The 13,486-nt window shown below is 48.3% G+C and overlaps 5 protein-coding genes across 5 annotated transcripts; 2 read left to right on the top strand and 3 right to left on the bottom strand.

Moving 5' to 3' along the window:
• Positions 1 to 216: 216 nt before the first annotated feature.
• BT62DRAFT_99736 (heterotrimeric G protein alpha subunit 4) lies at positions 217 to 2,200 on the top strand. Its single transcript, XM_043190647.1, has 10 exons — positions 217 to 633; positions 684 to 713; positions 763 to 810; positions 867 to 1,162; positions 1,219 to 1,486; positions 1,541 to 1,612; positions 1,668 to 1,739; positions 1,800 to 1,912; positions 1,958 to 2,013; positions 2,067 to 2,200. The coding sequence occupies exons 1-10, from the start codon at positions 547 to 549 to the stop codon at positions 2,069 to 2,071; spliced, it is 1,047 nt and encodes a 348-aa protein (XP_043040550.1). The 5' UTR covers positions 217 to 546; the 3' UTR covers positions 2,072 to 2,200.
• A 1,126-nt stretch (positions 2,201 to 3,326) lies between these two features.
• On the bottom strand, positions 3,327 to 6,561 carry BT62DRAFT_931620 (Cullin-4B). Its single transcript, XM_043186167.1, has 10 exons — positions 6,222 to 6,561; positions 5,881 to 6,173; positions 5,755 to 5,828; positions 5,600 to 5,707; positions 5,165 to 5,553; positions 4,541 to 5,116; positions 4,316 to 4,491; positions 4,047 to 4,266; positions 3,822 to 3,994; positions 3,327 to 3,765 (listed from the first exon to the last, which is right to left on the bottom strand). The coding sequence occupies exons 1-10, from the start codon at positions 6,427 to 6,429 to the stop codon at positions 3,511 to 3,513; spliced, it is 2,472 nt and encodes an 823-aa protein (XP_043040549.1). The 5' UTR covers positions 6,430 to 6,561; the 3' UTR covers positions 3,327 to 3,510.
• A 1,652-nt stretch (positions 6,562 to 8,213) lies between these two features.
• Positions 8,214 to 9,381, top strand: BT62DRAFT_99560 (uncharacterized protein). Its single transcript, XM_043190533.1, has one exon. The coding sequence runs from the start codon at positions 8,509 to 8,511 to the stop codon at positions 9,169 to 9,171; it is 663 nt and encodes a 220-aa protein (XP_043040548.1). The 5' UTR covers positions 8,214 to 8,508; the 3' UTR covers positions 9,172 to 9,381.
• Positions 9,382 to 9,468: 87 nt separating this feature from the next.
• BT62DRAFT_948923 (uncharacterized protein) lies at positions 9,469 to 10,906 on the bottom strand. The gene is made up of 4 exons (XM_043188089.1): positions 10,392 to 10,906; positions 10,186 to 10,333; positions 9,885 to 10,132; positions 9,469 to 9,827 (listed from the first exon to the last, which is right to left on the bottom strand). Exons 1-4 carry the CDS (start codon positions 10,546 to 10,548, stop codon positions 9,592 to 9,594), a joined length of 789 nt encoding a protein of 262 aa, XP_043040547.1. The 5' UTR covers positions 10,549 to 10,906; the 3' UTR covers positions 9,469 to 9,591.
• Positions 10,907 to 12,609: 1,703 nt separating this feature from the next.
• BT62DRAFT_931617 (uncharacterized protein) lies at positions 12,610 to 13,467 on the bottom strand. The gene is made up of 2 exons (XM_043186166.1): positions 13,184 to 13,467; positions 12,610 to 13,132 (listed from the first exon to the last, which is right to left on the bottom strand). Exons 1-2 carry the CDS (start codon positions 13,431 to 13,433, stop codon positions 12,996 to 12,998), a joined length of 387 nt encoding a protein of 128 aa, XP_043040546.1. The 5' UTR covers positions 13,434 to 13,467; the 3' UTR covers positions 12,610 to 12,995.
• Between the last annotated feature and the right edge of the window lie 19 nt (positions 13,468 to 13,486).

Below are 13,486 nucleotides of genomic sequence, written 5' to 3'. Positions count from 1 at the left end.
TGGAACCATTCATCACCGTGACCACTGTCGGCTGTCCCTGCCATGATAAACGTGTCCGCCGGTATCCTCTTGTCAGATTTTCAATTGACCCAGGCAATAATTACATACCCTGAATTTTGAATTGTGACCAAATATGTCAGTCTGCATTCTGGACGATAAATTATTGGAAGTCGTAAGAAAGAGGGACCGCTGTTAGCCTGAAAGGTTCCTCCCTGAGGTGCCGCTTACATAAAGCCGCACCAGAAGGGGGGCCACTCGAGATTACTTTATTTTCCAACTCCGAAACGCGACGTCTCTTCCCCTAACCACCACCTCGTCTCGTCTATCGGTGCGCCTTTTGGTGCCGTGTGCGTTGGGGACGACGACGACGACGACCAGCGTTCCTCGGCATCACCCTCCCCGACCAGCTGAGTTCGTTACCCAGACCTCGGGATCGCTTGCCGCTCTCTATTTTTGTGGATTTGGTACCGAGTTGAGAAGTCGTCTCCGGTCACAAGAACCACTCCCTTCTTGCTGTGTGCCTCGCATATCCTATCAGTGTTACCGATGGGTGCTTGTATATCTTCTGGAGGATTGGAGGTGACGGAGGCAGATAAAGCCTTGCATAGGCAAGCAGAGAAGGAGCTGAAGGAGGTAAGTCACGTTTCGTTTGAGAACCAGTTGCAACGCTGACAGAGAGTCAGGCCAAGGCCAAGATGGCGTCGCAGGTCAAGGTGTGCCCTATCCTTGTCCTCCCAAGTATTCGTCTTCATGACTACTTAGGTCCTACTCCTTGGCTCCGGTGATTCGGGAAAGTCGACAGTGCTCAAGGTGAGGTTCACTGTGTGTGTCTGTTGAGAGCATTGTCGTGACGGTGCTTGAAACAGCAAATGCGGTTTATCCACCGAGTACCGTTCTCGCCTCAGGAAATCGAGTCGTATCGGCAGCTCACATTCGATAATCTCACTGGCGGGCTCAAATATGTTCTCGATGCTATGGAGGACATGGACCTGAAGGTGTCAGAAGAGAACCAGAAGTACCTCGAGGTTATCGAGGATGCTCGTGATCTCAGGGACGGGGAGGCCTTCCCGATGGAATATTACGAACCCCTGAAATCACTATGGAGTGATCCCGAAGTACAGAAGGCGTGGCAGAGAGGCAATGAGGCTGCATTACCCGAAAAGTAAGTCTTACTGTCCCACTATTTCCTGTCGTTCGCTGAAGGACCCGCGTATCAAGTCTTCTTTACTTCTTTGGATCATTAGACCGGTTATTCGACCCGCAATATCAGCCTACGGAACAGGACATCATTCAATGCCGAGCCCGGACGATTGGCATCACGGAGACGACATTTACGCTTCGAGAACATGAGATGCTCATGGTTGATGTTGGAGGTCAGAAATCGGAGCGGCGGAAATGGATACATTGCTTTCAGGATGTGACGAGTATTCTGTTTCTGGTCAGCTTGAGCGGATACGACCAATGTCTGGTGGAGGACAAAGATGCGGTATGTTACCTTCTGATTGTTGATGTATTGTAGCTAATTATTTGGGGATGATAGAATCAAATGCAAGATGCAATGACCATATGGGACTCAATATGTCACTCGCAGTGGTTCAAGCAAACTTCGATCGTGAGTGGCGCTCTTCTGCTGTCCTAATGCTGAGGCTGACAACGATAATGATTAGATTCTGTTTTTGAACAAGAATGACTTGTTCGAGAGGAAAATACCACATTCCGACATCAAAAATTTTTTCCCGGTACGTTGTTTTACATCTCTGACTCTTGATGTCGGGATCTTATCAATCTCCAAAACGCAGGATTATGATGGTGAGACTGGCGACGTCCGAGCAGGTCGCGATTACTTCAAGCGTCGGTTTACAAAACTGGCCACAAAGGCTGGTCGACTAAAAGAGCGTGAGATATACATACAGTACGTCATTCAAGCTGTCTCCGCTCTATATTAACGTGTTCGCAGTATGACGACCGCCACCGATACTGCAATGCTTCGTGTCGTTATGGCTGCTGTAGAAGGTACGTTTCCCTCAATCTGCTGAAACCGATTAGCACTGACCCATTTCATTTAGAGTGAGTCCCTTCCATTTTGTTTTCCCCCCCCTTTTGGTCCCGTATCCTCTCTTCCCGATTCCCGAACTTGCGCTCAAATCTTTTTCTTGCGCTCCCCTCCCCCTTTTCTCCTTTAGCATCGTCCTGCGCACAAATCTTGAGACGGCGGCACTGATCTAACTTTTATTTGCTTTTGCTTCCCTTTATCTATACATCATCACTATGCAATATCCAATACCGGAATTGTCCCTCTCTGCTTTATATCTAAATATCAATACCTCGGATGTTCGCTGCGCGATCAATAGTTCTATCGTGTCAAGTAATGTACGTCTATGTCGTGTGTCTGGACAACTACGTGTTAACCGCCGCTTAAACAGATCCGCGCCATCATGCTCTAACTCGAGCGATTGTTGTCACATTAAGGAGCCTATGTTCCTGGGCCATGATGGGCGTTCTAGGCTGGCGTTGATATGCATTTCCTGCTTATTTTCTCACTCCTCTCGTCATTGTTTTTAGTCTGTATTATTATCGTATCTTCTATGGAGGCGTATTTTGGAGTAGGTGTTTCAACGTAGTTTATATCGCTTTCTTCATCACTTTACCCTTTGTCTGTTTGCATTCAGATTCTGTACCCTCGTCATCGTAGTATTAATTGTTATTGCTTTCGAGATGGTCCGCTGTTTTTGACAAATTGAAAGACCGACCGCCCTTCGCTCTTCCTCTCTTCCCCCGATGAGCTCCTCGTGGTACCTAGAAGGTTCTGTTGTATCGGGGTTGATACATTGCGGTCAGCTCAGCAGCACACGAGTATCGGGCTCGTGTTTGTGTCAAAGGTTTTTTTTTTTCGCCGGTCATGGAAGACAGCTGGCTAGACGTCGCTTATTCCAACGGAAATATTTTGAACGAAAAAGGCTCCTTTCCTCGTAGGTCGGGAGGAACAGCGTTGCTTGTAACACTAATAGAATGATAGGTAGAACCGGACCTGCAGCTGAATTCGGAGACATCATCAATCTCAACGTGGTGGTAATCGTAATATATCTAGTAAGATTTCGGGTTTTGTCTGTGCGATCTCCGTGGGGGGGGGGATACGCCACCAAAGGCACGGCACGTCTTGTCCTTCGAACTTACCAAAGACTTTTGACCTCGAACACGTTCGGATATAGTATGATTGCCGTTAAGAGATCGATCACGACAATCAAGTTCAAAGCGGAACGCGGGATCTGTAAAAAGTCACACAGAAAGACGCAGTTGACGTTTAACACCGGCTCAGGCAGGTAAGGCACTGTAGTACGCGCAGCGATTTTTGACAGCAGTGAGTCTATAACATCGTATCGAAATACGGAAAAATAAATAAATAACGGCGTTGAGAGAAAGAGGGAGATTTCCAATGGGTCTGAAACGCTGATGAGAATTTCGCGTAATGGTACGTAGAACGGAACGTAGTATGCCAGAATCGGACTACCCTCAGGCAACATATCTGAACAAACTCTTGTCCTTCTCGTCCCTCTCCAGGTACTCGTTCTCCACACACCAATCCACCCTCTTCTTGATAAGATCAACGGGAGGCATGAAGTGTCCTTTCACTGCCTCGATCACCGCTACCTTGAGCTTCTCATACGCCAACTCCTTGCGCCCTTTCATGATCCGCACAATTGCCGCGTCCAACGTGCTCTTCCTGTCGCTCTCAATAGCAGTTTGTGTGTATTGCGACTCTTGTTCCTGTATTACACACCGTCAGAAACGTAGCACCACGACCGGGACTGACTGCGACGCACCGAAACCTTCGCCTGGATAGAATTGATATGGATCTTCTGCCGGGGGTCAGTAAAACCAACGTTGAACCGGAACTTGTCCCAGTCCATGATGTCTTTGCCCGGGGGAACTTTCAGCAAGACTTTCTTCTTACCGCACGCCAGGCTCTGCAGGGTAAGTCGCAGTTCCGCGTCATCTAGGCGATGCAATTCAGTCAACGGACGAATATCAAAATCCTTAAAGCATACCCATACGCGTCTGCGCTTTGATGTCAGTAAACGAGACCTCGTCCACGTCCGTGAAGAGTAACACGATGATAGTTTGGTACAAGCTAAGAGAAAGGTCTTTCGAGCCAGCCTCGAAATGAGTCTTCAGTATCACCGTGCTGAGAGCATGATCCCACACCAGTTTCCGGCCCTGGTGTTTCTGATCATAGAACTTTGTAAACATGTTCAGCTGCTCCTGCATCTATTCCAGGAAGATCAGTGCACGCTCCAGACATCGAAGAAAGACCTACCTCCGCTGGTAGGTCGATCCGCGTGCGCTGTAACGAAAACGGCCAACCCCCTCGTTCAAGGACGTTGACGTAGAGTTCATCCTGACCGTGCTTCCGGCGGAACTCCTGAACCAAGTCTCCGGAGAGTGCGAGATCCTTGAACATCTTCTCTGCTTGACCAAATTCGGGATCGTAATCTACGTGCAACAGGTGAGGAAAGTCCAACTGCAATAATGCATCACTTGCCATCCTGCAGCTTCTTTAGCATCCGCTTCTCCACGTCGTCCGAGGCACTTCGGCCCAATAACAGCCTTTTGGCTAGTTGTCGATGGTAGAATGTCCTGAAGACATCCTTGTCCTCCGTGAACCTATACAGCGCCAGAGCGGCATCCAACGCCGCTGTGTGGGAATCCTCGCTGCTTGCACCTTGTCCACGTCTCATCAACTTGTCGAGATACGTAGCAATCATCTCTGCAGGCTTGTTTCTGCGCGCTTTGAATCCATGGGTAAACGCATCACTGAGCGCATACACGAATTCCTGGTTCCCCTTGGTCGGAGGTGGCGCACTCGTAGATGCGGCTCCCATGTAATCTTCGTCACAGAAGGACGTGGATATGGCTATGTTGGCGAGTTCGCGAAGCTCTAGGAGGCGATGGACCATCTCATCATCTCGAGCCTTGTCTGTCACGATGTCGCTGATAGATGTTTGTGTATATCCACGGAAGACGGCGCAAAGAACCTTCTCTCCCCCTACTCTCACGTATAACTTGTACAGGTCCGACAAGGACTTGAAGTCTCTCGCTTCCATGTAGGATCTCAATGCTAGAGAAAAAGTCAGTTGGTGGAAGAAAAGATGGCCTCGACACGTACTTCCTAGTGCAAGCCAATCGACATTTCCATCTAACAGAGCCTTTTCAGTGGAGATACGGACCGCATTCCAGCTTTGAGGGGGTAGGACATCCGCAGAGCGAGCATTCTCCTCCTGTATTCTCTTGCGAACATGCTCAAAGTATTCTGTCGGTTTGATACCTCTATCAATGAGATCCTGAACCTGTTTGCTGTATTGTCCGCCAGTTATGTTGATGTAGAATTTTTCGGCGTCCGGATGCCCTCCAAATGTCCCGATGAGGTCCTGGACTTCCCGGCAGTATTGCTCACGGGTCATATCGATGTAGAACTGTTCAAAAGCCGAATATTGTCCGAATGTCGCGATGTGAGTCATGAGCTTCGGAATGCATTCTCGCAATGCATGTTGAGAGCTGTGTAATCTGTGAGTGAATAATTTCGGCCGTAGTTGAAACGTACTTGGTCTTTCGTTCATGTTCAGCCCACAGTGCGATGCCTGATCTGAGCCGCTCTGCGATTCCGATGTTGCCAAAGACGTGAGAATTGAAAGAGGAATATGCATGAGATCTGAGAGCAAGTGAGGTGCAGAAGAAGGCATTTACAAGAGTACGTACCCAATGTCCTGTAGTCCTTTCTGTTTAGCAACGTATATCTGGTCCAGAAACGAAAATAAGGACTGCAATGTCGCCTATAGAATCATCAGCAACCACGTCGCAGACACGACAGTCATTCATACGCACCACCTGGGTCTCATACCACTCGCATATCTCCACAAATTTCGGTAACCATTGGACTCCCTCTTCCTTCGACGAGGTAAGCTCGCGGGCCAATTTCTCCACGCATTGCTGTATCTCTAGCTTGAGAACAGTGTACAAAGTAGCACCGTCCTTGGCAACAGAGACAACATAACGACAGCTATTGAATACCTGCTCGTATGTCGAAGGCAAGGAAGCAATCGATTCACGGGTAAACAGGAACCTCGGCGTCCGTTTCGCAATAGACTGGTAATATTGCTCCATGTTTGATGTCTTTACTGCGCCCATCTCAGATCCCTGCCTGAAAATGAGAACGAAAACCTCACTGTGGTCACCAATGATGCTGATGTTTACTACACCGCCGCTTCTTCCTGCGGATTTAGACCTGGCGGCAGAGGAAATGTCAGAGTCTGAGTCCAATCGAGGGACCTTGCGAAGAGGAGAAGCCGACCCATCATCTGAAATATTGCTCTCGACGTCGGTGAAGGCAGTCGCAGATGTTGGCAGCGACAGCAAGGACAGAATGCTCGTCATCGTTGTCGCCGTTGCTGACAAGGCCAGTTGAGAAAGTAGCTTCTATACACTCCTCACGAGTGAGATTCCAGAGATTCTCCCCCTCAGCAATCAAGCTTCAAGGACTCAAAGGGACAGATGGGAAGTGCGAGAAAATTGATGGGTAGTAGTACAGACGCGACGTCCTCTGAGCTTGGTCAGCATCGTATTTGCACCGTAGGGTGGTCGGGCCGGGTGTTCCAAGAAAACAGTATATTTCGATCACGTGCATAATGTTCGGTCAGCGGCCCGAAACGCGATCTACAGTCTGAAATTGTTGCCACCTACGACCACTGTATCAATTCAGTACATTTTCCTCCTCGCAGCAGTAATGCACTGCACCAATGCGTCCATGAGAAAATTGTCTCTCTTCAGCCTGTTCGACTCGTTCTGGTCGTCCGTCAGCGGCTACAACATCTGGCAACGGCAGTTCTGACAGCGATTCTGTACCAATTCGACGCGTTGCGGTGGTATTGTATGCAGCAAAAAAAAAACGTCTTTCCTGACGGATAGGTTGGTGTCCTTGTGTGGAATAGAGAACACAGCAACGTGCGTTTGACCGGAATTCAGTCCTAGTACCCTTTGGCTGACAACGTTTGCTTTCTCGTAGATAATTTCAGGCGGTAATTCCTTGTTCCGAATTGACGGTGTGACTGATGCGATGATTATACTCGCTGAACAGGCGAGTATTCTCCTCACTTTCTTCAAGACAGATATCTCGTTGTCTTTTGGTATGACATTGATCTTTATCCTCTGGAAGGGACGCATCGGCCATTTGCGGACCGTTGACTGATCCGTGATGAAGGATACGCCTTTGTCACATTTTCTTTGTACATTTTCCGTTTACTTACATATGACAAAGGTGCTTGGACGATTGCAGACAAATACAGCAACACTCACAAAGGCAAGTTGTTGTCTTGGCAGTGTTGCCACTGACTTGAATACGTATAAAAGGTACGAGGGTCTACCCTTTGAACAATATTCCAGTTCACCCACCTCTCGTCGTGCGCAGTCAAATGTCTTATGGCCTCAATACTACTGATGACTCCGGGAACCAAATTCCCCCATGCGATCTACGTAACGTGAAAGTCTTTATCCCCTATCCGTCTCTTCCCTGGAGCGGAGAGGAAGAATGGGAGGAAAATTTCTATGACCGACGATTTACACGACCTAAATTCATAGGCGGCTCCGACTCCGAGTCTGACGAATTCGACGACGAAGAACCTGACGAAATCCCTGTCCAGTATGTTCGAAACCGACACTGGTGCTTCCTAGGAGAGATTGTCTCCATCCATCATGACCGTAGTCTTCTGGTGGTCTCTGACCAACAACAGAATAGCAACCTCAATGTTTCCCTCGATTTCGATGGGAAACGGTTCGACAAGGATTCAATCAAGGTGGGACGCGTTGCGGCGATTCTTTACGCCGAAAAGGATCTACTCCCTCAGGGAGAGAACGGAGTGCTTGTGAAGAACCCGAAGCATATGAAGGTTTGTCTGATTTCAATCCTTGAGCCGGATGAGAACTGACGCTGTGGCATAGATCATTCCATGCGATATGAAAACCCTCTTCCGAGTCAATAACGTGATCGAGGAGGATACGCCATCTGACGACTACGTCCGCTGTCAGGCCTGTGGCCAAAAAGAGGAGCAAAACACCATCAGCTTTATACAATGCCACCGTTGCAAAAATATCTCCTATTGCAGCCAGGTGGGCTCTCTACCCTCAGGGATGTTGTCGAGTTGTGTTGGACTAACGGGCTGCAGAGTTGTCGGGACCACCATTGGGCAAGCTCGCACAAGCGCGAGTGCAAGATTTTTATCGCGCTCGGCTGGCTCAAGACGTTAGACTGGGAAAGATACTCCGACGGACTCACTTTTAACAAACCTCATACAACTTGGGAAGAGGAGCGGGAGAAGAGATACGTCTTTGATCCGGCTTGGCGAGAGGCAGCGGGTCCCACTGACGTTAAGCCAATCGATGCATCGTTCAATATCGTTTCGGGTAGGGAGGTTGAGCTGAATAGTTTGCTCTCATCTAACAAATGACACCTCAGGCGAAATGCTTTGGGGCGATCTACCATGTATTGTCATGGGTATGAAGTCTACCGAGCATGACAATCCAGCCAAGCAAGTCAGATTAGACTCAGATGGTGAGGGAACAATTGTACAAATGGGTTGGAAGTACCGCGTCGCAGCAAAGTCTGGGGTATGGAAGGTTAGTGATATCAACCCACATGATGACATGCCACCCATACGCGACGTTCTTCAGGTTGCCCAAGTCTTTGGGAAAAGCGAAGAATTCGGTAGGGAGCGTACCGGCTGGATCGTTTATCACGAAGACGAGAGTCCGCAAGCCCTCGTCGAGAAAGGGGTGGAGGTCGATTTCGTTTCAAAAGACCCTTCTATTTCTTACGTCAACCGGTACGATTGGGGTAACCACATGTACGACTGGGGCTACACCACCCGTACATGGGGCGACATCGATCCAGACTCGGGATGGGCGGCGGCTCTCGAACGACACAGACGTAGAGACAGGGTGCACAAGTATCAGATGAAGGAAGGGCACCCGGACTATGAGCGCTGGGAAAGGCCGGGGTATTATCGCCATAGGAAGATTTTCCTCTTCGATGCGGCGCACGGACCATCGGTGGTGAAGTTCACGGCTAGGTGGGTGTGTCTCGTGCTACGTGTCTTTTCTTCGTCAGCTTCATGTCTGACCTAATAGACCCAATGTTCTCGATGGGGCTCTTGGACGTGGTGTGAAGGTCAGCTCGGACCATCCGTCCTACACGCTCTATGCGGAAGAGACACCGGTCGGATGCAACTTGCATATTCCCTGTGGCCACGACTATGAATATGGGAGATTGTTTTTTGCGGAGAGTCGTTCGCCCAGATTTCCTGAGGACAGAGAGTTGGTCGCGTTCTGGTACGATACTGATATTTACATGGATGGCGAGTATGAACCGGAATGTGTGCCTCTGGCTTCCTCTTCGATTGGTCTCGAAAATCATGATGAAAACTCTGAGTTTAAAGGACGCATATAGATATGAAGACAGGGCTGTTGAGAGACAGCGATGTATGTGCCAACTTTTTCTACACGAATAAATAAATATACAAAACTACAAACGGGCTGATAAATCATTCATTGAGGCAACTTTGACCGGGGAGGAACAAGACCCGGTGTACAGTACAGCATGATGGCAAGTATCTCTGGCAGTGCAACAAGTGGGTACCAGAAATGCTCATCGGCCTCCTTTTGAGAGTTAGTTATGGTAGCGACCATGAACGCCTCGCGGACGAGAAGGAGAAGAGAGATGGCGCAAAGGATGAATGAGCCATATCTATCCCCCAGGCTGCTTGCTTGCATCGGTCGATACCCTGGACGAGTCATTCAATCAGAGTCGCTCTGGGCAATTGATAAGGAAAGAAATCAACCATCTTGTATCTCCTTGTTTATTGATGCAATTGTAAGAAATGCTTGCACGATGGTGAGGCCCAGGAAGATGAGGACGCTGGCTTTCCGACACGTAGAGGCGACGCTGCTGGTAGGGTTGTGCATACTTGAGGTAATTCCATAGACTCCGAGTGCAACGGCGACGATCATGATGATGTGGAAGAGTCTGCGGTTGCGGAAAATGCGCGATATTGGGTTTTCCGAGGGAAGAGTCTTCCTCAAGAGGTCCCTAGGGCATGAAACACGTCAGATGATGCCATGTAGGTCTAGTGGCTTTCTCACCGATCCAAGACGAGAGTATAAGCAGCGTTAAGCAGGCCGAAAAATCCAATGGAAAACAGTATTTGATCTGTAACCAGGAGGTCGAGGCTATCGCCAGAGGTATCCGAGCCTATCATAATAGCGCGTATGACGAATGCCCCAACACGAACTGTTCCAAAATTCTCATCAGATTTTCAGAAGGGCGCGGAATAACAGGATTAGCGTACTTGTGCAGAACACAGTCAATACGATGTATACATAAGTGAGTGCTCGGAAGCATTGCACGATAAAGAATGCGCAAAGGGGAACGTAAGCGACGGCAAAGATGATTGCCGCAACTAGAGAGCTGTAGCCGTATGCTGCTGCGTAGTCGATGACAGTCATTATGGTAAGATGACGGAGGAATGTGAAGGTATTGAACACCCCCACACGAGTATCCGAGTTCTTTTATGTGAGACGTGGGGGGAACGTCAGCCGCACAGGAAATCATTTATAATCGTGATAGTTCAGGAACGAAACCTATTTCGAACTAAAAGACAAGTGTCTTACGGCACGAGATGAGAACATAAAACGAGAAAAAAATGCTCTGAGTATGCATGTCCTAAAAGTGACTTGAATGCCTGCAAAGTCCCTGGAAGTCTGTCAGAGAGCTCTATGGATTTCTGCGAGCTCAGGAAAGCTGAAAATGAGGGTACCATCGGTTCCAACCACAATCCGCCGGTAGAAGAGTTGTGCGTCGGACCATGACAACAGGATTCTAAAAATAGATGCAATGACCGTCCAACTCCTTTGCTGTATCAACTAAACGTCACGGTATTTGGGGGCTTAAAATCATGAATAGTACTAATAGTTGGACATGGATATAAAGCCAAGAGAGCACTGGGACATAGAGAACGGTCACGTTCGCATGCAGAGCTGGGGAAATAAACTGATTTGATATTATCAGATGTGCCTGCCGTATCTAACAAGGAACCTAGCAATACTCAGCTTTGCACGGCCTTGCGGTTGCACAGAGCGCCCGGGAGATACTACTGAATATTCAATAGAAGATACATACGTTACTCGCAGAAAGGAACACGGCCTCGAGCACACTTGTTGATTGTAACTCAAGGAGCTGTTTCTCGCCATGTTCCGGTTTCATGGCACCAAGGCTCTCCCAAGGGTAATCAACGTCACAACGCTAACTCAAAACACGACGTTCAGCAGTGATTTGAAATTAATGAAATGTATATCATGATACCAGTCTGTGCTGAATAGGAATTATTGATCTATACATATGGTGCCGCACCCTTACTTTTGTTGTCTGTGATGCTGTATGATGAATCACAACCGAAAAATTCATCCATCCAGTTAATAGAGTAGCGTCGTTCGGGATAATCGTGACAATGTTAACTTGCAAGAATGGTGTACAGTGCAAATCGATACTACATCTTCACCGAGGCATGCTAGTGCACGAACGACCAGCGTCTTCACATATTCCTGCCACACGTCAAATGCCCCAATGCGTCAGATCCCTCACGAATTGGAATTGTTTCGTAAATGCGCGCTCTATCGATGTCCTGCCCGCAAGCACATCTCGGCCGGTACATTAGCACCCGACCAGTGTCTCAAGGGCTAGATGGGCCCAAAGAACAATCTGTTCTTCCCCACCTGCATGACGCCCACCCCGTCTCGTATTCGGAGTTTGATATTGAAGATATCATTGATATTCGTGGTAGGGGCGGATAGGAATCCGGATGTCCCATTGACGATTCGATGATGTGATAAACCTCAGAGGTAACAAGTTTAATGTAGCCGGACTATAGGAAGAGTAGGCTTGATACCCGCCAACCTGTCACTTAATAGTTACCCGGTCGTTATTCCGTCGCTCATCCCCTCAATAGGAACTACATAGCCTCGTCATGCTGGTTCCAGTCTATAAGAAGTGCATCAGATGCTAAAAGAGTCGCCTCTAAATAAAAAATATAATGTTCGAGTCCTTTGTAAAAAGCATAAAAAAATGATCATAGGCATAATATCAACGACGGTCCAAAGGCGTGTATAAACAAAGGGGAGGTGTCGTGGGAGTTAGTACATAGGTGACAGCATTCAACTTAAAGACCTCCTGCGACACAACCGATCCATTCTATTTCCATCGCTCCGGGGAGATATATATCTTCCGGAGCTGTGTTAGAGATATGCCGAAATTCGCCAGATATGCGAGCACGAGGGAAGAGGGATGATCGAAGGGATGTAGAACGGATTAGAATGGATGTATTTCGTTCCTGAATGTAATGGATTCCAGCGAGGGTTCATGAGGAGACCTGAGAGGTCTGGTTTGAGAGGTAATGAGATCAGTAAGCGTGAAGCTATTACGGGCTGGAGGTGAAAGTAAGCGCTAAGCGTAGCCTTCGGGTTGGTGTCGGAAAGCGCTTGGCGTAGCTGATGGTTCACGCAGTGTGAAGGGTTGAAAGCAGTAAATTGATTGAATTATCTTCTTTACCATGGAAAGTACGGTTTTATATACTATAGATAGTTCAAGTCATTAATATTCTACAATTTTCTATAGTATTCCAGTATGCACAAGAGGAGAGAAAATAAGAGAAAGAACTAGTCAGCCGAGGTCAAGGCCGAGAAGGCCAAGAGCAGGCATGTGTTGCCTAATGTGCAGACCGAAAAAGGTCTGATTTCGAGATCTCGCGGCTCAAGCGCGCGTTGTGCACTCTAGTTGCGACTAAGCACCGCATCAGCCAATGTCCTCTCTTCCACAAATCTCTTCTGGTCATTCGTCGACTCCCCGTGGAGATTCTATGCATTATCTTTGAAAAGGCGTGTTCTCTCAATGACGCATCCTACAACCATATCGTCTGTATGTTTTCATTGGCGAGTTGCTCTGCTGTCCCTGAGAATTCTCCACGGATATCGACGTTGTGAATAGTACAACGCAGTGTCGAGGCTGTAGCCTTCCCGACAACATAGAACGGACATTCTGTCGCTGAAATTAAGTCAGGATTTTGAGGCAAGTGAATGCGACACGTACCGTTCTTGGCTGCACCATTCGCCTTGTACCAGGCCTCGCATGAACGTGCGCTGGTCATGACAACTCCATCGAAATTGCCCTGCGCCGTTACTGATGCGAGTTCATTGATATTCGTGAGCACGGTCTCGAGTACTGGAATCGAGAAAGGCGTGTAGTTTGCTGCAGTAAAGATGGCTTCATACCGGTCCTGTCCACTGTCGGAGGACGGCATAGGTTCGCGAAGGAGGAGAACGTTGGCCTTGGACGTCATCATGGTCAGTGGCGAAAACGGTAACATTGTGACCTTGACCAGGAATCATCGTG

The sequence above is a fragment of the Guyanagaster necrorhizus genome (assembly GCF_019112545.1).
Source record: "Guyanagaster necrorhizus MCA 3950 unplaced genomic scaffold BT62scaffold_11, whole genome shotgun sequence".
Taxonomy (NCBI): Eukaryota; Fungi; Basidiomycota; class Agaricomycetes; order Agaricales; family Physalacriaceae; genus Guyanagaster; species Guyanagaster necrorhizus.
Note: the sequence above shows the minus strand (reverse complement) of the source record. Positions and strands in the feature narration are given on the sequence as shown.

Excerpts from the sequence above, each read along its gene's own strand:
- BT62DRAFT_99736 (XM_043190647.1), top strand. The coding sequence starts at position 547 with ATGGGTGCTTGTATATCTTCTGGAGGATTGGAGGTGACGGAGGCAGAT. Across the intron at positions 1,487-1,540 it reads TGGTGGAGGACAAAGATGCG|AATCAAATGCAAGATGCAAT; the intron begins GTATGTTACCTT and ends TGGGGATGATAG. Across the intron at positions 1,913-1,957 it reads GAGCGTGAGATATACATACA|TATGACGACCGCCACCGATA; the intron begins GTACGTCATTCA and ends ACGTGTTCGCAG.
- BT62DRAFT_931620 (XM_043186167.1), bottom strand. The coding sequence starts at position 6,429 with ATGACGAGCATTCTGTCCTTGCTGTCGCTGCCAACATCTGCGACTGCC. Across the intron at positions 3,995-4,046 it reads CAAAGCGCAGACGCGTATGG|ATGACGCGGAACTGCGACTT; the intron begins GTATGCTTTAAG and ends TGCATCGCCTAG. Across the intron at positions 3,766-3,821 it reads CTATCCAGGCGAAGGTTTCG|GAACAAGAGTCGCAATACAC; the intron begins GTGCGTCGCAGT and ends TGTGTAATACAG.
- BT62DRAFT_99560 (XM_043190533.1), top strand. The coding sequence starts at position 8,509 with ATGCTTTGGGGCGATCTACCATGTATTGTCATGGGTATGAAGTCTACC.
- BT62DRAFT_948923 (XM_043188089.1), bottom strand. The coding sequence starts at position 10,548 with ATGACTGTCATCGACTACGCAGCAGCATACGGCTACAGCTCTCTAGTT. Across the intron at positions 10,334-10,391 it reads ATTGACTGTGTTCTGCACAA|TTCGTGTTGGGGCATTCGTC; the intron begins GTACGCTAATCC and ends ATTTTGGAACAG. Across the intron at positions 10,133-10,185 it reads TATACTCTCGTCTTGGATCG|GGACCTCTTGAGGAAGACTC; the intron begins GTGAGAAAGCCA and ends TTCATGCCCTAG.
- BT62DRAFT_931617 (XM_043186166.1), bottom strand. The coding sequence starts at position 13,433 with ATGACGTCCAAGGCCAACGTTCTCCTCCTTCGCGAACCTATGCCGTCC. Across the intron at positions 13,133-13,183 it reads GAATGGTGCAGCCAAGAACG|AATGTCCGTTCTATGTTGTC; the intron begins GTACGTGTCGCA and ends TTTCAGCGACAG.